Below are 21,620 nucleotides of genomic sequence, written 5' to 3'. Positions count from 1 at the left end.
GGGGAGGGAATTAGAGGGCATAAATCGTGGACCGGCGCGGTCGACCTCGCGTTGGCCCACAACCTTCGAGCGTGCGTTCCGATTGGCCGGGAATGGATAAAAAAAAAGACGAGGAGGAAAGAAGAGAGGAATCCAACGTGAGCGAGGACCGCGCGAGAGGATCGCGGGAGGATACACGACAAGCTTCTGGCTTCGGAGTGGCCGCTTGTAAAACAACCGAGCGGTACCCTTCTGCCTTCCGCCGATTTGATCCCGTGGGATTCTGCCTGCTCGTTTAGCAAAGCATCTCGAAATCGTGGGAACGATACCGAATATATTTTAATAAAGCTTTGTTAATGTGACTCGATTAAACTATTATTCTTATATTTACTATACATGAATTTATTGCGTAAAGTAGTAATAAGCTAATAATATAAATATATAATGTAATTATATGATAATAAAACTAATAGTAGAATAATATAATTTGTAAATATTATAATGTAAAGCAATATATTATGTTACATGAAATTAATATGTATTTATTATTATATATAATAAAGCAATATATTATATACAAATAATTATATTATTGATAAAGCAATATTGATTTATTGCAATAAAAATTTCGATATTTATTACAAAAATTACTGTTAGGAGAAATTCTAATTATATATTCATCGAATAATTTTTATTAAAGAAATTTCTCCGATCCGATGTCATAATACTTTGCAGTTTTTATGGGTTATAGTTATCATAAACGAACAGATATTGTAACAGATTTATTATAGGTATAGATTTTGACACGAAATCGATGTGTTTTACGACGACGGTGGCCTAACCAGGAAATTAATGTGGAAATACCGGGTCTTACATAAACAGACGAGTCATAACGGATGAAATTACGACCCTCGATAGCACAGTAATAACACTATGCGATTAATTAATTGCGCGAGTCAGAAGTATTTACAAATAAGCTATAAAATTAATTCTTGCCTATCAATCAATAAATTTTCATTAAATATGTAAGAATAGCAGCAATTAGCACTGTATCTCGGTTAACTTATTGCAGGTACGTCGTTTTTCTTTAATAATATGACATTTATTACGGTAACAGTATTCGTTTTGCTTGAAGAAAATCACAAAAAAGCTTGGACAAACTTAAATATATACTTCAAAAATTACTTTAATTACATTTTATAAAAGATATGTGTAACATGTTGTACACACACACACACACACACACACACACACACGTGTACTTTTGTACTTAAGATTTAATTAAAAAGTATTGAATTGTATCGTCATGTATTGTTACAAGTATGATCCTTTAATCCTCGAGATAGACAGGGATACGGCTCGAGGACCTCGTGGGACCGTTTGCGGCCCCTCTCTCCCTTTCCCGTCTAGTATCTGCCTTGGTCTCGGTTCGCCGACTGTCCTTTATTTATTAACGCAATTAAAGAAACAGAGTGTCGACCGTCTGCAGCCGGCTTTATTCTTTGCCGATGCCGCGACCAAAGAGAGAAAGGGTATCGCTCTACGTGGAGGAGAACGACGGGAGGGAGGAGAGGAAGAGAGAAACGGGTAGAAAGGGTTGTCGAAGCCTGGTTCGCCAATAAGTACCCGCGTGTTCCTCAGAACTTCAGAAAACGCCGACGTTTTAATCGACGACTTGCGAATCTCGATACCGCTTTCGCAATCGCGTTCACCCTTCGTCCTTAAATAGAAAAATGGACAGTGAAATATTTTCAAGAGACCATCATATGTAATGGAGATATTAGTTCCTTATCATCAATCTGTTATAACCATATAACGCAATCGTGTTTATTTTAATTAAGTCATTAAAAGTAATTAAATTTCTTTTTACAAAAATAATCGAAGAATGTGTCAAACTCCTACAATGTTTAAAAACTTAATTAACACTTTTAAAATACTTTACTAGCATACATATATATTACCTTTTATATATCAAATTTATTTAATTACAAGATAGCTATATATGTAACGTCCCTCATTTCGTACATAATCTCAAAAATAACTCTATCTTTCTACGCAACAAAACAATTTCTGTTTGCCTCAAACCGGAACCCGCCGTATTTTTGCAGGACAATTACTCGAATTCCTTTTTAATTCCAAGAGTAATCCTTCTCTCTTTCCATCTCTCTTTCCCCATTGAGTCCCTTATCTCGCTTTCCCTCTTTGTTTTCGCGTGCGCGTTTAGGCTCAAAGTCGTTCGGTCCTTGTACGTACGTTACTCGGCATTCCGCGGCTAAAACTGTCTCCCGCGATGTCGCCCCACTCCCCGTCCATTCCTTCCTTTCCCTCACGATGTCTTTCCTCAGCGCTCCTCCACCATCCCTCTTTTCCCAGAGCAGAAGCTCTTAATTTACCATTCGTACGAGCACGGCCGCGGGAAGTAAGCGCGCCAGCAGGAGAGAAAGGACAACAAGTGAGGAAAGAGGGCGGCAGGGAAGGTGGTGAGGCGTAACAATTAGGTCGTGTTGTCTTGAATTCTAAGCAGGCTACTGAACTGATCCTCAGCGTACCGTGGTCGGGAATAAATGCGGCCTTAAACGACACCGATATAGACGAGCTTGCCGATCGCTTGCCAAACCCGCTCGCGTGCTGACAATCTTCCTTTCCTACCCTTCGTCCCCCGATTCTCTCTTGCTACCGGGATGTTTCCTCTGCTCTTTTCTCCCCACTGGCCTGCCTTGCCCTGCCCGCGTTTTAAGTCGACGCGAGTACGAGCGAGCTACAATTGTCACAAAGCTTGTTAGCCTTGTCGCCGCCTAATGGCGTACTTTATTAACCGCCTCGGAAACGTTTCGACGTCGAAGTGTTTCGACTTCATTGGTATCGAAAAGAGAATGTACTCCAAACAGCAATTCGCAAGCATCGATGTGATGAATAAAGTAAATTTCAATTTGTTTATGATTCACAATGGTATTTATAATTTTTAAACAACTACAAACCTGTATTTTTCTTTTAATCTAAATTAATTACCATCCTTAAATAAGTACGTAGCTGAAGCTAGCAGCCAAAGGCAGCAGCCAAACGCCGGATAGCAAAAACCGAACGTCATATAGGCGTTTCCAAAGAACACCATTCAATCAAACGTTAAAAATTCCCTGGTTATGACATTTTCATTCGCGATCGTAATTAATTGTTTAGGGGTTTTTTAAATTGTTAATTACGTTAATCAGATAAATACAAGGAACGCTGTCAAATTTTTACGAAAATATTTTTTGAAGTCTAGAACGACTTAATTAACCATATATAAGAAATTTTTATAAAAATGCATTTTTGCAAAACATAGTTGATTACCAGAATAATGCAGCGATATTTTTTTGTAAAATACATTACCGCTTTTTGCCGCACCTAGAGCCGACGACAAGGACGTAGCGTTTAGGAGTGAGGCGCGAACGGCGATAAATATTAATTTTTTAAACATTTATAACAATTAGGAAAATGCACGTTCTCTCGCAGATGATCGATCAGTCGATTGTACGTTACGGAAAGATATTTCCAGCCAAATTTGAAGAAAATCGTACATTGCGTTTAGACGTGAGGCGCACATAACGAAAAAAATCAATTTTTTAATTATTTATAACAATTACAAAAATGCACGTCCTCTCGCGAATGATCAATCAGTCGATTGCACGTTACGGAAAGATATTTCCAACCAAATTAGGAGGAAATCGTACATTGCGTTTAGGCGTGAGGCGCACATAACAATAAAAATCAATTTTTTAATTATTTATAACAATTACGAAAATGCACGACCTCTCGCGAATGATCAATCAGTCGATTGCACGTTACGGAAAGATATTTCCAGCCAAATTTGAAGAAAATCGTACATTGCGTTTAGACGTGAGGCGCACATAACGAAAAAAATCAATTTTTTAATTATTTATAACAATTACAAAAATGCACGTCCTCTCGCGAATGATCAATCAGTCGATTGCACGTTACGAAAAGATATTTCCAGCCAAATTAGGAAAAAATCGTACATTGCGTTTAGGCGTGAGGCGCACATAACGATAAAAATCAATTTTTTAATTATTTATAACAATTACAAAAATGCACGTCCTCTCGCGAATGATCAATCAATCGATTGCACGTTACAAAAAGATATTTCCAGCCAAATTAGGAGGAAATCGTACATTGCGTTTAGGCGTGAGGCGCACATAACGATAAAAATCAATTTTTTAATTATTTATAACAATTAGGAAAATGCACGTCCTCTCGCGAATGATCGATCAGTCGATTGCACGTTACGAAAAGATATTTCCAGCCAAATTAGGAGAAAATCGTACATTGCGTTTAGGCGTGAGGCGCACATAACGATAAAAATCCATTTTTTAATTATTTATAACAATTACGAAAATGCACGAACTCTCGCGAATAATCAATCAGTCGATTGCACGTTACGCAAAGATATTTCCAGCCAAATTTGAAGAAAATCGTATATTGCGTTTAGGCGTGAGGCGCACATAACGATAAAAATCAATTTTTTAATTATTTATAACAATTACAAAAATGCACGTCCTCTCGCGAATGATCAATCAGTCGATTGCACGTTACGGAAAGATATTTCCAACCAAATTAGGAGGAAATCGTACATTGCGTTTAGGCTTGAGGCGCACATAACAATAAAAATCAATTTTTTAATTATTTATAACAATTACGAAAATGCACGACCTCTCGCGAATGATCAATCAGTCGATTGTACGTTACGGAAAGATATTTCCAGCCAAATTTGAAGAAAATCGTACATTGCGTTTAGACGTGAGGCGCACATAACGAAAAAAAATCAATTTTTTAATTATTTATAACAATTACAAAAATGCACGTCCTCTCGCGAATGATCAATCAGTCGATTGCACGTTACGGAAAGATATTTCCAACCAAATTAGGAGGAAATCGTACATTGCGTTTAGGCGTGAGGCGCACATAACAATAAAAATCAATTTTTTAATTATTTATAACAATTACGAAAATGCACGACCTCTCGCGAATGATCAATCAGTCGATTGCACGTTACGGAAAGATATTTCCAGCCAAATTTGAAGAAAATCGTACATTGCGTTTAGACGTGAGGCGCACATAACGAAAAAAATCAATTTTTTAATTATTTATAACAATTACAAAAATGCACGTCCTCTCGCGAATGATCAATCAGTCGATTGCACGTTACGAAAAGATATTTCCAGCCAAATTAGGAAAACATCGTACATTGCGTTTAGGCGTGAGGCGCACATAACGATAAAAATCAATTTTTTAATTATTTATAACAATTACAAAAATGCACGTCCTCTCGCGAATGATCAATCAGTCGATTGCACGTTACGGAAAGATATTTCCAACCAAATTAGGAGGAAATCGTACATTGCGTTTAGGCGTGAGGCGCACATAACAATAAAAATCAATTTTTTAATTATTTATAACAATTACAAAAATGCACGACCTCTCGCGAATGATCAATCAGTCGATTGCACGTTACGGAAAGATATTTCCAGCCAAATTTGAAGAAAATCGTACATTGCGTTTAGACGTGAGGCGCACATAACGAAAAAAATCAATTTTTTAATTATTTATAACAATTACAAAAATGCACGTCCTCTCGCGAATGATCAATCAGTCGATTGCACGTTACGAAAAGATATTTCCAGCCAAATTAGGAAAAAATCGTACATTGCGTTTAGGCGTGAGGCGCACATAACGATAAAAATCAATTTTTTAATTATTTATAACAATTACGAAAATGCACGAACTCTCGCGAATAATCAATCAGTTGATTGCACGTTACGCAAAGATATTTCCAGCCAAATTTGAAGAAAATCGTACATTGCGTTTAGACGTGAGGCGCACATAACGAAAAAAATCAATTTTTTAATTATTTATAACAATTACAAAAATGCACGTCCTCTCGCGAATGATCAATCAGTCGATTGCACGTTACGGAAAGATATTTCCAACCAAATTAGGAGGAAATCGTACATTGCGTTTAGGCGTGAGGCGCACATAACAATAAAAATCAATTTTTTAATTATTTATAACAATTACGAAAATGCACGACCTCTCGCGAATGATCAATCAATCGATTGCACGTTACAAAAAGATATTTCCAGCCAAATTAGGAGGAAATCGTACATTGCGTTTAGGCGTGAGGCGCACATAACGATAAAAATCAATTTTTTAATTATTTATAACAATTAGGAAAATGCACGTCCTCTCGCGAATGATCGATCAGTCGATTGCACGTTACGAAAAGATATTTCCAGCCAAATTAGGAGAAAATCGTACATTGCGTTTAGGCGTGAGGCGCACATAACGATAAAAATCCATTTTTTAATTATTTATAACAATTACGAAAATGCACGAACTCTCGCGAATAATCAATCAGTCGATTGCACGTTACGCAAAGATATTTCCAGCCAAATTTGAAGAAAATCGTATATTGCGTTTAGGCGTGAGGCGCACATAACGATAAAAATCAATTTTTTAATTATTTATAACAATTACAAAAATGCACGTCCTCTCGCGAATGATCAATCAGTCGATTGCACGTTACGGAAAGATATTTCCAACCAAATTAGGAGGAAATCGTACATTGCGTTTAGGCTTGAGGCGCACATAACAATAAAAATCAATTTTTTAATTATTTATAACAATTACGAAAATGCACGACCTCTCGCGAATGATCAATCAGTCGATTGTACGTTACGGAAAGATATTTCCAGCCAAATTTGAAGAAAATCGTACATTGCGTTTAGACGTGAGGCGCACATAACGAAAAAAATCAATTTTTTAATTATTTATAACAATTACAAAAATGCACGTCCTCTCGCGAATGATCAATCAGTCGATTGCACGTTACGGAAAGATATTTCCAACCAAATTAGGAGGAAATCGTACATTGCGTTTAGGCGTGAGGCGCACATAACAATAAAAATCAATTTTTTAATTATTTATAACAATTACGAAAATGCACGACCTCTCGCGAATGATCAATCAGTCGATTGCACGTTACGGAAAGATATTTCCAGCCAAATTTGAAGAAAATCGTACATTGCGTTTAGACGTGAGGCGCACATAACGAAAAAAATCAATTTTTTAATTATTTATAACAATTACAAAAATGCACGTCCTCTCGCGAATGATCAATCAGTCGATTGCACGTTACGAAAAGATATTTCCAGCCAAATTAGGAAAACATCGTACATTGCGTTTAGGCGTGAGGCGCACATAACGATAAAAATCAATTTTTTAATTATTTATAACAATTACAAAAATGCACGTCCTCTCGCGAATGATCAATCAGTCGATTGCACGTTACGGAAAGATATTTCCAACCAAATTAGGAGGAAATCGTACATTGCGTTTAGGCGTGAGGCGCACATAACAATAAAAATCAATTTTTTAATTATTTATAACAATTACAAAAATGCACGACCTCTCGCGAATGATCAATCAGTCGATTGCACGTTACGGAAAGATATTTCCAGCCAAATTTGAAGAAAATCGTACATTGCGTTTAGACGTGAGGCGCACATAACGAAAAAAATCAATTTTTTAATTATTTATAACAATTACAAAAATGCACGTCCTCTCGCGAATGATCAATCAGTCGATTGCACGTTACGAAAAGATATTTCCAGCCAAATTAGGAAAAAATCGTACATTGCGTTTAGGCGTGAGGCGCACATAACGATAAAAATCAATTTTTTAATTATTTATAACAATTACGAAAATGCACGAACTCTCGCGAATAATCAATCAGTTGATTGCACGTTACGCAAAGATATTTCCAGCCAAATTTGAAGAAAATCGTACATTGCGTTTAGACGTGAGGCGCACATAACGAAAAAAATCAATTTTTTAATTATTTATAACAATTACAAAAATGCACGTCCTCTCGCGAATGATCAATCAGTCGATTGCACGTTACGGAAAGATATTTCCAACCAAATTAGGAGGAAATCGTACATTGCGTTTAGGCGTGAGGCGCACATAACAATAAAAATCAATTTTTTAATTATTTATAACAATTACGAAAATGCACGACCTCTCGCGAATGATCAATCAATCGATTGCACGTTACAAAAAGATATTTCCAGCCAAATTAGGAGGAAATCGTACATTGCGTTTAGGCGTGAGGCGCACATAACGATAAAAATCAATTTTTTAATTATTTATAACAATTAGGAAAATGCACGTCCTCTCGCGAATGATCGATCAGTCGATTGCACGTTACGAAAAGATATTTCCAGCCAAATTAGGAGAAAATCGTACATTGCGTTTAGGCGTGAGGCGCACATAACGATAAAAATCCATTTTTTAATTATTTATAACAATTACGAAAATGCACGAACTCTCGCGAATAATCAATCAGTCGATTGCACGTTACGCAAAGATATTTCCAGCCAAATTTGAAGAAAATCGTATATTGCGTTTAGGCGTGAGGCGCACATAACGATAAAAATCAATTTTTTAATTATTTATAACAATTACAAAAATGCACGTCCTCTCGCGAATGATCAATCAGTCGATTGCACGTTACGGAAAGATATTTCCAACCAAATTAGGAGGAAATCGTACATTGCGTTTAGGCTTGAGGCGCACATAACAATAAAAATCAATTTTTTAATTATTTATAACAATTACGAAAATGCACGACCTCTCGCGAATGATCAATCAGTCGATTGTACGTTACGGAAAGATATTTCCAGCCAAATTTGAAGAAAATCGTACATTGCGTTTAGACGTGAGGCGCACATAACGAAAAAAATCAATTTTTTAATTATTTATAACAATTACAAAAATGCACGTCCTCTCGCGAATGATCAATCAGTCGATTGCACGTTACGGAAAGATATTTCCAACCAAATTAGGAGGAAATCGTACATTGCGTTTAGGCGTGAGGCGCACATAACAATAAAAATCAATTTTTTAATTATTTATAACAATTACGAAAATGCACGACCTCTCGCGAATGATCAATCAGTCGATTGCACGTTACGGAAAGATATTTCCAGCCAAATTTGAAGAAAATCGTACATTGCGTTTAGACGTGAGGCGCACATAACGAAAAAAATCAATTTTTTAATTATTTATAACAATTACAAAAATGCACGTCCTCTCGCGAATGATCAATCAGTCGATTGCACGTTACGAAAAGATATTTCCAGCCAAATTAGGAAAACATCGTACATTGCGTTTAGGCGTGAGGCGCACATAACGATAAAAATCAATTTTTTAATTATTTATAACAATTACAAAAATGCACGTCCTCTCGCGAATGATCAATCAGTCGATTGCACGTTACGGAAAGATATTTCCAACCAAATTAGGAGGAAATCGTACATTGCGTTTAGGCGTGAGGCGCACATAACAATAAAAATCAATTTTTTAATTATTTATAACAATTACAAAAATGCACGACCTCTCGCGAATGATCAATCAGTCGATTGCACGTTACGGAAAGATATTTCCAGCCAAATTTGAAGAAAATCGTACATTGCGTTTAGACGTGAGGCGCACATAACGAAAAAAATCAATTTTTTAATTATTTATAACAATTACAAAAATGCACGTCCTCTCGCGAATGATCAATCAGTCGATTGCACGTTACGAAAAGATATTTCCAGCCAAATTAGGAAAAAATCGTACATTGCGTTTAGGCGTGAGGCGCACATAACGATAAAAATCAATTTTTTAATTATTTATAACAATTACGAAAATGCACGAACTCTCGCGAATAATCAATCAGTTGATTGCACGTTACGCAAAGATATTTCCAGCCAAATTTGAAGAAAATCGTACATTGCGTTTAGACGTGAGGCGCACATAACGAAAAAAATCAATTTTTTAATTATTTATAACAATTACAAAAATGCACGTCCTCTCGCGAATGATCAATCAGTCGATTGCACGTTACGAAAAGATATTTCCAGCCAAATTAGGAAAAAATCGTACATTGCGTTTAGGCGTGAGGCGCACATAACGATAAAAATCAATTTTTTAATTATTTATAACAATTACGAAAATGCACGAACTCTCGCGAATAATCAATCAGTTGATTGCACGTTACGCAAAGATATTTCCAGCCAAATTTGAAGAAAATCGTACATTGCGTTTAGACGTGAGGCGCACATAACGAAAAAAATCAATTTTTTAATTATTTATAACAATTACAAAAATGCACGTCCTCTCGCGAATGATCAATCAGTCGATTGCACGTTACGAAAAGATATTTCCAGCCAAATTAGGAAAAAATCGTACATTGCGTTTAGGCGTGAGGCGCACATAACGATAAAAATCAATTTTTTAATTATTTATAACAATTACAAAAATGCACGTCCTCTCGCGAATGATCAATCAATCGATTGCACGTTACGAAAAGATATTTCCAGCCAAATTAGGAGGAAATCGTACATTGCGTTTAGGCGTGAGGCGCACATAACGATAAAAATCAATTTTTTAATTATTTATAACAATTAGGAAAATGCACGTCCTCTCGCGAATGATCAATCAGTCGATTGCACGTTACGGAAAGATATTTCCAGCCAAATTTGAAGAAAATCGTACATTGCGTTTAGGCGTGAGGGGCAAAAAACGATATAAATTAATTATTTAATTATTTATAACTATTAGGAAAATGCACGTCCTTTCGCGAATGATTGATCAGTCGATTGTACGTTACGGAAAGATATTTCCAGCCAAATTTGAAGAAAATCGTATATTGCGTTTAGGCGTGAGGCGCACATAACGATAAAAATCAATTTTTTAATTATTTATAACAATTACAAAAATGCACGTCCTCTCGCGAATGATCAATCAGTCGATTGCACGTTACGAAAAGATATTTCCAGCCAAATTAGGAGGAAATCGTACATTGCGTTTAGGCGTGAGGCGCACATAACGATAAAAATCAATTTTTTAATTATTTATAACAATTAGGAAAATGCACGTCCTCTCGCGAATGATCAATCAGTCGATTGCACGTTACGGAAAGATATTTCCAGCCAAATTTGAAGAAAATCGTACATTGCGTTTAGGCGTGAGGGGCAAAAAACGATATAAATTAATTATTTAATTATTTATAACTATTAGGAAAATGCACGTCCTTTCGCGAATGATTGATCAGTCGATTGTACGTTACGGAAAGATATTTCCAGCCAAATTTGAAGAAAATCGTATATTGCGTTTAGGCGTGAGGCGCACATAACGATAAAAATCAATTTTTTAATTATTTATAACAATTACAAAAATGCACGTCCTCTCGCGAATGATCAATCAGTCGATTGCACGTTACGAAAAGATATTTCCAGCCAAATTAGGAGGAAATCGTACGTTGCGTTTAGGCGTGAGGCGCAAAAAACGATAAAAATTAATTTAATAAATTTATAGTAATTGGTAAATTACAAGTCTTGTCGCAAATGATCGATTATCTATTATAATGACTAAACTCTATGTAAATTTTTCAAAGTTTGTTAAAAATCTCATAACCAGGGAATTTTTATCGTTTGATTGAATGGTGCTCCCTGGAAACGCCTATATGACGTTTGGCTGCTGCTTTTGGCTGCTAGCTTCAGCTACATTAAATAAGTACAGAGAGAAATTTATTTGACAAGACTCACCCTTCAATTTGTCGTGTGCGAGGGCCCTCTGAAAGTGTTCCTCCACCTCTGACGCCGCGTCGCCTCGGTAATGCGTGAACACAACGCAATTCGCGTTAACGTACTGCGCCCTGCTCTCGCCGTCGTCGGAGTCCTCAGTCGTACCGGCGCCCACGCCTGCGAGCCGGTGTATTAATACGCAGGTGTTCACGTGACAAAACACACGTTGCTGTAAACCGAGACAATTAATCGCCTCACCGTCTGTCGATCTGTCGTCGTCCAATGTTCGCGAGGGTTGCGAGGTGGTGGTTGCGAGGGGTGGTCGCGGTTGCGGTGTTGGCCTTGGGGACGCAGGACTCGGCGCAGACCCTACGGAACCCGCACTGCTCGGCTGACCTTGAGGGACGCTTCCGCCGGCGCCACAAAGCTCGATGCCCGCTGCTTCCAGGGACCTTTGGTGAACATTCAGCTGCAATGGGAAGTAATTAGTTTCGCGTGCACAACATCGTCGATTCTTAGAACTTTATTTTGCAGAGATTTCAATAGTCATAAACTATGATTTTTACAATAAGAAAATATTTCGTTTACACGTTATATCTTAAATTATTACACTAATAAAGATTTCTGTCGAGTTTAATCGACGATTTAACACAAATAACTTAACCATTTTCACAGTGAAAGCGAATTCTTAAATCGCGCTGACTTTTACCTTAATTACAAGTACTAGTAAATATGTTGTACGATGCCACGTAATATTTTCCATTTTTAATCTTTATAAGCTTACGCTTTTTAAGTTTCAATTTTTCACCAACATACATTGTTGTAAAATTTTGTCGTTGTATTTCTATTAACAATTATTTAAAAAATTATTAAGAAATAGACAACATTTATTAAGAAATAGCAGTAGCAGCTGTCTCTCTGATAAAGTGCAGCGATTGACGACATAATCAAGATGAGCGAAATAAAAGTGATTCGTTAGGGTAGATGAATTCCCACACGAGAATTTTCATTTAAGAAGAATCGTAATTGTTTGTATGCGAATGTTACACGCGATCATACTGTTTATCGGTTAACAGGTTAATGATGCCGGTTAACCGGTTATCCATTTAGCACTTGGCCAACCATCACTGGTTAACCGGTTTAATTGATGTACAGTTTTCATGATCGGTATGCTAATCGTTATGATGAATCAACCGTACAAACGACGGTTAAAGAGAGCAAAAGTGAAAACAAATTCCAACAAATTCCAGACTCTGGATTCCAAGAAATTGAAGACTCCTGTAGTGTATTTAAACTTTTCTTCTTATTTAATCCAACATTAATTTTGGATTTTTCTTGTTGTAAATATTAGTTGTAAATATTAATACGCTTCTGGGATTTGGCAACTTTACGTCTGTGAAAATATCGATCAAATTTCAACAAGTACTGATACACCAAAAAAATTTTTAATAATAATAATCAATCTTTGATGAAATAATTTCAATTAAATGTTTGATTAATAATAATTAAATATTTAATAATTATATTAATAGTAACCAAACAATCACTAAATTTTTGATTGTACACTTTTTTAATGTACGATAGCGAAATAATCTGTGTGTCTAATGTTTATTCGTACGATCATTGTTCTAGATTTTCGCCGTATGACTTCTCTCCATCATGTCGTATACCTTCTAGAACTAGAACGTTATACCACCCCGTTGTCGTCGATCGACGAAATTCTCGAGCGGCAAATCGCGCGAGCCACGGAGAAGCGTGGCCGACGATCGCATTGCTCGCGTGGCGCAGTGATCGTGATGATGGGACGACAAGAGAAATACGAGCGCGTAAATACCGGCGCGTTTTAACGGCGATAGCCGGGATTTTCCGCGTGACATCGGGGCCATGTGTTTTCTCGCGCGCTATAAAGAGAATGTCGACGACGGGAACGGCAGCGAACGGCCCATTGACTTCGACGTTGTCCGCGCGCCAGAATTCGACACTGTAGTGGCCCATTATTCAATCCTTTTGGTCGTCACGCATTCTCCCGAAACGAGCATCATTCGTGACATTTTGCAGATAATGGTTAAAAAATTGTCCGATTTCTCGGACAATTTTTCTTAAAAAAAATTTCACATGTTTCGATAATTAAAGTCGCGTAGACATTCTAAAAGAATAAATAGAAACAGATTATACAGATTTATCAAAATCTCCATCACTTAATTTTAATCATTGGATAACTAAGCAAAACATAAATTTATGTTATTCAAAGTTGCCCAACAGCGATTTTATTAAGATATGTTTCTTAGTTAGTTCCTCGATTCCGCGGGAGCAAAAATGCGTGTCGATGTCCAACAAATCACTGCGAATTGTGCTTTCTCTGCCTGCCGGTCGGTGGAGAACCGACGAGCCGAGCGTTTCGTTCGCTACCCCGCCTAACCAATTACGTGCATGCATCAGCGGTGCACGGAAATAAGCTGACGGTGATGTATGCGCGCCGGTCGGTCGCGCGGGTGCCAGGGCGGGGGAGAAGACGATGAAGAGAGGAGGAAAAAGACAAACTACTACACCCGCGCGAGAGATGCTATCGTTATCTACGCCAATAAACTCGGGGCCCAGGCCGTTTCATGATGCAGTACATCACCGGCCATGACGCATAAAGTGATGACGAGCGATGGACCCGGCGGTAGGCGTCGTCGAATGAAGGTATATCCGCTTGTCATCGTGGCCTTTGCGAGTGCTGATTGGTAGGCGGTTCGCGATGAAAGCTGGAGGAGCTTTAAGCTCGGCGCAACACGCCTACGTGTACATACATGCCGTCTTGTAGCGTCTCGTGTGCCGCTTTGCTTTGCGCGATTACATCAGAAGTACCAGTCTGAGAAATATGCGCTTGTGCAATTATTAAAATAGTACACGCAACGCGTCGTTCCATTCGGATTGGACAATATAGAATGGATGAATTGAAGTATCTATTAATTACCAAATTGACGCACTGAAAATATGTAAATATGCAAAAAGCGACAGAGAAAAAGTTGCAGAAATATAAGAATATCAAGGCGCAAAGTAAAAACGCGTAGAGAAATCGGAAGATTATTATCTTCCGATAATTTATCGGAGACTCTGACTATTTTTTATTTAACGCCCATTCGATTGCGCCGCGCGAAATTCGCCGCTCGCGGGGTCGAGCGCGCGCAGGAGATTAAATCAAGGAGCAGCGGGTCTTCCATAGATTACCACGGTGGAACATCCAGCGCCGGTTGGCCGCACGACAATGTGGTAATTAATTGAAGCAAGACCGTCCCCGACAGCCTCTCTTCCTCTTTTGCTTTTTCTCCCTTCGCTCTCCGTAGCCAGCGAGCAGCTCTAGCCAAGAGAGCTGCTCGCGGCCTTTCAAAGCATTCCAAAGCGCGAGTCCGCCCGTTCCTCTCCACGGCCACCGCTCGCTTCTTCTTCTTCTTGCCCCCTTCCGCCCGTACACCCGCTTGTCTCACCCTTCCTGCCGGTGTCGAGTCATTTCACGAAAGACCCGAGGCCGCATCTTTATTTCTTTCCCTTTTGTCTTATAGATCTCTACAAGGACTACGATATATCGTATGGAGCTACCAGAGATCGTAACTTCTGATTCTAGGCTTATTGGTTTCGAGAGTCTCTATACTTCAGGTTCATTGAACTGATTGTGAGTTTCATAACGCGATAGTGTGAGGGGAGAATTCCCAAGTTTTTCTAAATAAAGAAAATTTACTAATAATCATACTACATGATATACACTATTTTCTTTCATTGTGAATGAAAATATCAATCAAAGTAAAAGAAAAAAAGAAAAGAAGAAAAGACAAAAATAGATATATCCCAGCTTAAAATGAGGTAAAACTTTTTGTGTCTCTTGTTACGATATCTCTAGTTTTACAAAGTCCTTAAACCTTGGACTTCTTCATATCTTAATTCTCTTAATTATCGACTCGTTAGTCTTCAAATTTGATTCCCACGGATCTTTCGCGTTCAGCTCGTAAGCCCGACGTCACATTGGCGCAAGCTGACACTGTTTATCGCCTTGTATGAGAGTACGAGCACCCAGCAGCACGCCGAAGCGGGTAACGAGCGGGGTAACCCTTTAGTCAAACCTCGACCGTCCGTACGCGTTCGCATTTATATCGCGAGCCGGCGATATTATTCACGGTGTATCTTCGCGCGTTTGCGGCGGAGCGCATTAAGCGGATACCGGCGCGCGATTCTTTCCTGCGGCGGAATACCCTTATCAGCGGGTGGCGCATCGTTTACTCATTTGTGGACGTCTGGTAGCACTTAGCTGTTATTATGAAGCAGAGTCCAGCGGGAGATAAAGCGGGTAGTACACGCTAAAGCGGACGATTAGCTGGAATTGCGAGGCGGGAATAGCCAGCTGATGAACGGGAAAATGGAGGGAGGAGAAAAAGAAGAAAAGACGCAGAGGGATTTCCGTGGGCTCTAGGAAATCGAAGCCAAAGATGTAAAAATCGGAAAATATCCAGAGGAGGCAATGGAGTTATAAACCACCATTTTGTTTTATTTAAATAATTCAGTAAACATTTATGTGACATACTTTTTGTCGGTACAAGTTTGTTATCCATAGAGTTTTACCAATCATATCATAAGCATAAATTCTTTAAATGTACGAATATATATATCATTAACAATTTCATGAAAAGGGAAAAAAGATTACAGGTTATGGAGCCTCTGTAGAAGGCATATGGGACGCTACCAACAAATATTCTCAAAATCATTTTACGAGTTATCGTAAATTTCATAATTCCTCCACATCTAATCCATAACCTTCTCGCCTATAAGGGATTTCATATCGGAGGAATTAATATATTGTACAGGATATTGTACGTTGAAAACAATTAACAATTAGGAAAGTCAAAGAGAAGAATGGCTGATAATCGAAGCGATAACATAATAAGCCTTGTCGTTACTTTCGCACAGCGTCAATACGTTCGTAGGATCCACCGCAGTGACGATCGATCAAATCAGGAATCCCAGGCATCTAGAGACATGGCGTTTATCGCGGGATGCATTTGCAACCGTGGAGACACGGAGGACACCTCGGTGATGCCGAAAAGAAGGTTGCCCAAAGTATCACAGCGAGGAGGCGTTTCGGCGCTATCGCCGTGAATGATCGGCCGGCATTTTTCGCATTCGCGTAAAGTGCTAATTGAGACGAGCGATGGCTGAACGGAGGTCCACCATTTTCACACGCAACATTAAGCTGATAATGATTGTCCGTGCGAGTGTAAATCGTTCATTTAATTAGCACGAGGCGTAAGTATGATTGAAATGAGACGTTAGGTTGGAATCCGGCTCTATTTATCGATTTTACGATTGTATCACCGTGAAATTCATCGGAATTCTTGTACGATACTTTTCACGTGAATCTGAGACTGTTACTTGTCGCAAAATTTTTTGCGATTCAATGATTATATCAACAAGGCATATGATTGAGTGCGTTTTGATGAAGTTAAGTAGAATTTCTGATTATTACAATGGGACTCGAGATTTTAGAATATTTAATAGACTTTATAATTACAATTTCTACAAGATTTCGGCTTCATCCGTTTTTGACAGACATACTGATTGAATCTGTCAGATTTCCATGCAATTAATAAAATAAGACTTTTTTTCAGTATGAAATTAGAGATAAAAAAATTAATTAAAACAAGATTTCTCGCTATTAATTTCTGTAAATTTTAATTAGATCTTTAAAAGATACATCTTTTCAGGCTGCACCGTAGATTTGACGTATAATGACGTCTGGTACGATCTCGTTGTAATTTGTCGGCAAAATCGCAACAACGTCCACCTGGCGAGGCCGCTAATGAACTAAGCTTAAAAGCGAAGGCAGCCCGTTCGCTCGGCGGCGTGGCTTATCGATAGACGCGATCCCCGCAGTCGGACTCCTCTCATCTTCGCGAAGATAGGAGAATCGCGTCGATGAATGGCCGTGTCCGGCAAACAAATTGCAAGATACGCCACGGCCGAATGGCAGCTTGTTACCGGCTCCCTACTCCGCACCCCTCGTCACGCCCTTCACCCCTTCGCCTGGAATAATCCTCTTTCCAGTCCTTTTGGATTACCGTTCCGCCTTTATCCCGATCAAAAGATCGATAAAACGCAAGAAATTAAAATTCTACATTATCTTGGATAATTTATAACGTATCGCATAGGGTAATCTAAAATTTAACAGAGTTTTGTAATATAAAAGACTATTATCATCTTTACCATTTTAAATTTTAGTCGTAAATATCGAAAAAATTTAAGATGTTTTCATGAAGATATTTAGAATCCTAGAAGCAAACCCTCGAATTTTCAGTTCCAACCAGCTGAACGATTTAAGACCGATATTCATAATCGAATCTTATATTTAAGATCATCTTAAGTACTGTCTTAAAATATTATCAACAAATCATAGAACCGTATTAGCATCTTAAAACATTTACTTAAGACGATCTTGAAATAAGATTTGATTGTGAATATCGGCCTCTAAGAGCGTTAGAAAGTTTCCATCGGCGGGAACGACGTTGAGGAGTGCAGCTGAGTTTCACGGCAACGGCGGGTCGCAGCTGAACGTAAATATCGCGTTTTTATTGGACAACGTGCTCGACCGCGAACTTTCAATAAGCGAGCATACATAGTAATAAGCTGGTAATGGTCCTGGTCGGCGAGAGTATAACCCAAGGACGCTGCGGTAGGTAGCCGTCGTTACTGGACACCGTATCGGATCAGGCCTGATAAGAGAGCGCTAAAAGCGCTTCGCGTCGCCGCCGCATCTCGGGACCTTCTCACCGTTTCTGGTGTGTGCGTCTTCCTTTTTCTCACCGGAGGCCGACCTTCGACTCCGGTGTTACTCACGTTTTTATCTATCCCGGAATCACAGCAGCAGCTGAAAGCAATTTCTAAACGAGAGCTTTTAAGCGAAGTCGTACGAACGGGAACAAATCCATTAATCTTTATCGTCCAAAAAAATTTTTAGGTCGCTTAACTTTGATTCAATTAGAACGTGGGACAATAAATCTTGACTTGTCTAGGCCTTGTGCCTACGAGAGGCTTAATTATTTCTTCATATTATTGTTCGATGAACCGACAATTGACGACAGCTTGACAACTGTTTTCGGAAGAGATGCAAGTACAGTGAGCCACGGCGTGGCAAGTTTCGGAAAAAGCTCCGAGAGATTACGCGCGGATAATAAACTTGCGGGATACTAAGACGTAACCGTTTCACGAATGATTCCCGTCGATCGTGTCGGCACTCGCGTTTTTTTGATTCATTATAGCGGCGAGTGAGCCGCGGCGGAGAGCCGGAGATCGAGGAACGCGAGCCGCGGCTACGGCAGCTCGATTAATATTGAACGCTCGACGACGGCGCGAGGCTACTACCAATCGACCGATCCTAACTTTTCTCGCATAACTCGGAAACTTCTTCATCGCGCGTTGCAGATCAATCATTCTTCTCCGCGCATCTCATTACCCTCGATGCAAAGATATTGGGAACGATCGCCCTCGACTTCGTCCCGATATATCTAACGTCTCCTTGTTGCCTCGAAGTGAAGAATTCTTTGCGCTAATAGCTAACTACGTGCCTCCCTCCAAGTCTCATCGCAAAATAAAAATCCGTTGCGGCCACAATTTTTCTCAGGGATCGAGAACACTTCGGGTGAATCTGATGGTCGCACCTTGGGATGTCCGGAACTTTGATTTTTTTCATCGATCCCACCCTTTCACGGTGCTGAGGGTAAACTAAGTGGACACCAAGAGTGTATCACGGGGCAAAGTTTGTCATTAGTACTTTTAGATTCACGTCTCAATGCGGAATGCGTGTCGCTGAAAGCGGGCGCGTGCGCGCGGAATAGCGGGCACGGGGCGCAGCAATGCGCGTGTCGCAAAGAATGGCGATCCTAGACTAAAAACAGAACAGCGCCAAGGAATGCAACGCATTGCGGCACACCTTGCCGCCAGCGGCGGCAGCTGACGACGCCGAGTCAGCCCGGCATGGCTCGCACGGCTGGATGGACTTACGACTCGATCGTCACGTGACGCGCGTGAGATATGGCAAAGTCGCGCCGATAATTGTCGCATATCCCGACAATCCCGACGACTACCCTGTCGGCCGCCGTAACGTGTTACTTTCCGCAAAATTCCTCGCACCGAGGACTTGCAGCGACGAAGGAGCAGCTCAAGTGTTCGAGTCATTTAGATTCATTATTTAAATTTGACCAATTAGTAATTTCATGTCTTATTTATTTTAAAACTAAATTTTCAAACGTATTGAAAAATAACGTGCTTTTATTAAATACCGAGACTTTTACTCTTAAAAAGTACCTGCGAAATGGTAGCGAAACAACATATTTAAAAAAAATTATAATGATTTCCTCTGATTTATTAATATTTATCGTAATAAAATACAAAATATGTATTAACACAGTATTGTAAATTTTACAATTTGCTTAACAATTTAACTAGTTTATGAAATGTCTCTTTTGTGTATATTTAAAAAATTCCTATCGCTACCGTTAATATTTCATAGGTTGCCAAAAGAGTTATCCCAAGCTTATCGGCAACCATATTAAAACTTTATAGTGAATCTTACAGTATCGAATATAATTTGCCAAAAAGTTTGTCGTTGCATTCTGCGTATAGTACGCCAATGTGCGACAATATAGAAGCAACTAGAAAGCTTGAGAAACCTGTGCCGAGTAATGGCGTCCACTTGCCAATCATAAATAACAGCAGGTCGCGTGGCTTCCGCGATTCTTTCATAGCGTCGGCGCCGATTTCGTTGCATAAAGGAGAAGCGCGAGGAGCGGTGATTAATTTTCGCGAACACAAATCACGCTCACCAGGATCGTGGCGTATACGCCGATCAATCGGACGATCGGTCGATTGATCACCAGTGAGCTAAAACGAAGGTAACCGGCCACTGGTGCCGACTCGAAGCCGCTGTTTAAGCAAACATTGAGCGACAGGTTTGATGCTTTTTAATTCTTTATTTAATTTATGATCACACACATCAACATGTTTTAATAGCATTTATATTTAATCAACTCATTTTTGTAGAATAAAAATTGTATTTCAACTGTTTATGATAAAAAATCTAATTAAATAAAAATTACTATAGTACAATATTAGCTACCAACTATAAAGAAATTTCAGAAAATTATACCACAAGTGTAAATACTAATTTATAATTTGTTGAAAAGCATAATAAAAGTTTTCATAATTCTTTCTATGGTTTGCTTTCTATTTATAGTAATTTTTACTATAATATTTTCTCCATATTCCTAATATGTATATAAATAACAAAATCATTATTTATGTTTTATTTGGTCTAAATATAATTTGATTAAAGAAATAATTCATTTATTGCCAAATTTGCTAGCATCAAGCGTCCATAAGAATTATAAACCATGTCCATTTCGACTTTAAACGCTTTATCAAAAGAATTTCATTATTCTCGCAGAAATGTTTAAGAGTCGGCGCCCATGCTTCTGAAGAAAAAGAAAAAAGACAAAAGGCGTCTCAATGGCGACACGAGCCCGTTCCGTGGAAACTGGCTCTCGAGGAAAACCTCATTCAATTCAATTCTAATGCCGCTGCCACCGCGACAGAGTCGGACACTCGATCTCGAGATCGCGGTGAGGAGCTATCGCCGAGGCATTTACGACCGTTCCGAATGATGAGAGTATTCTCACTACGTGAAGATTGATGACGAATTGTGACTTTCCAAAAGAAATTAGATTCCGAGTAAAGCCGGAAAAGGCTGTATACAGATCAAACTCGCGGAACACGTATCGTGCGTACGAGATATGGAAGAGCAAAATCCAAGTGCAAAATCCAATTTGAACGTCCAAGAACCGAATTTTAGAAGAAATAACCTTCAGAGGATTAGCTTCTGATAAAACATTAAAACGTTTACGAGATTTGGTATCAATCGTGTCAACTTCAGCATTTTCGCAAAGCGCGCGATCGCGCGTTCGAGTTGGCGGCGCGCCTCTCATCGCTTTT

At 38.8% G+C, this 21,620-nt stretch overlaps 1 protein-coding gene across 2 annotated transcripts in view; it reads right to left on the bottom strand.

Moving 5' to 3' along the window:
* The window catches only part of LOC105833526 (protein vestigial), a 56,241-nt gene that overhangs the window by 11,322 nt on the left and 23,299 nt on the right, over nucleotides 1-21,620 (bottom strand). For both annotated transcript variants that reach the window (XM_028191627.2, XM_012675320.3), the window contains exons 2-3: nucleotides 11,865-12,075; nucleotides 11,628-11,783 (exon numbers count right to left, since the gene is read on the bottom strand). In XM_028191627.2, coding sequence (XP_028047428.1) covers nucleotides 11,628-11,783; nucleotides 11,865-12,075 — 367 coding nt within the window. The remainder of the gene's footprint in view (nucleotides 1-11,627; nucleotides 11,784-11,864; nucleotides 12,076-21,620) is intronic.

The sequence above is a fragment of the Monomorium pharaonis genome, chromosome 3 (genome assembly GCF_013373865.1).
Source record: "Monomorium pharaonis isolate MP-MQ-018 chromosome 3, ASM1337386v2, whole genome shotgun sequence".
NCBI lineage: Eukaryota > Metazoa > Arthropoda > Insecta > Hymenoptera > Formicidae > Monomorium > Monomorium pharaonis.
The sequence above is the reverse complement of the archived record's forward strand: the minus strand, read 5'-3'. Positions and strand labels throughout refer to the sequence as shown.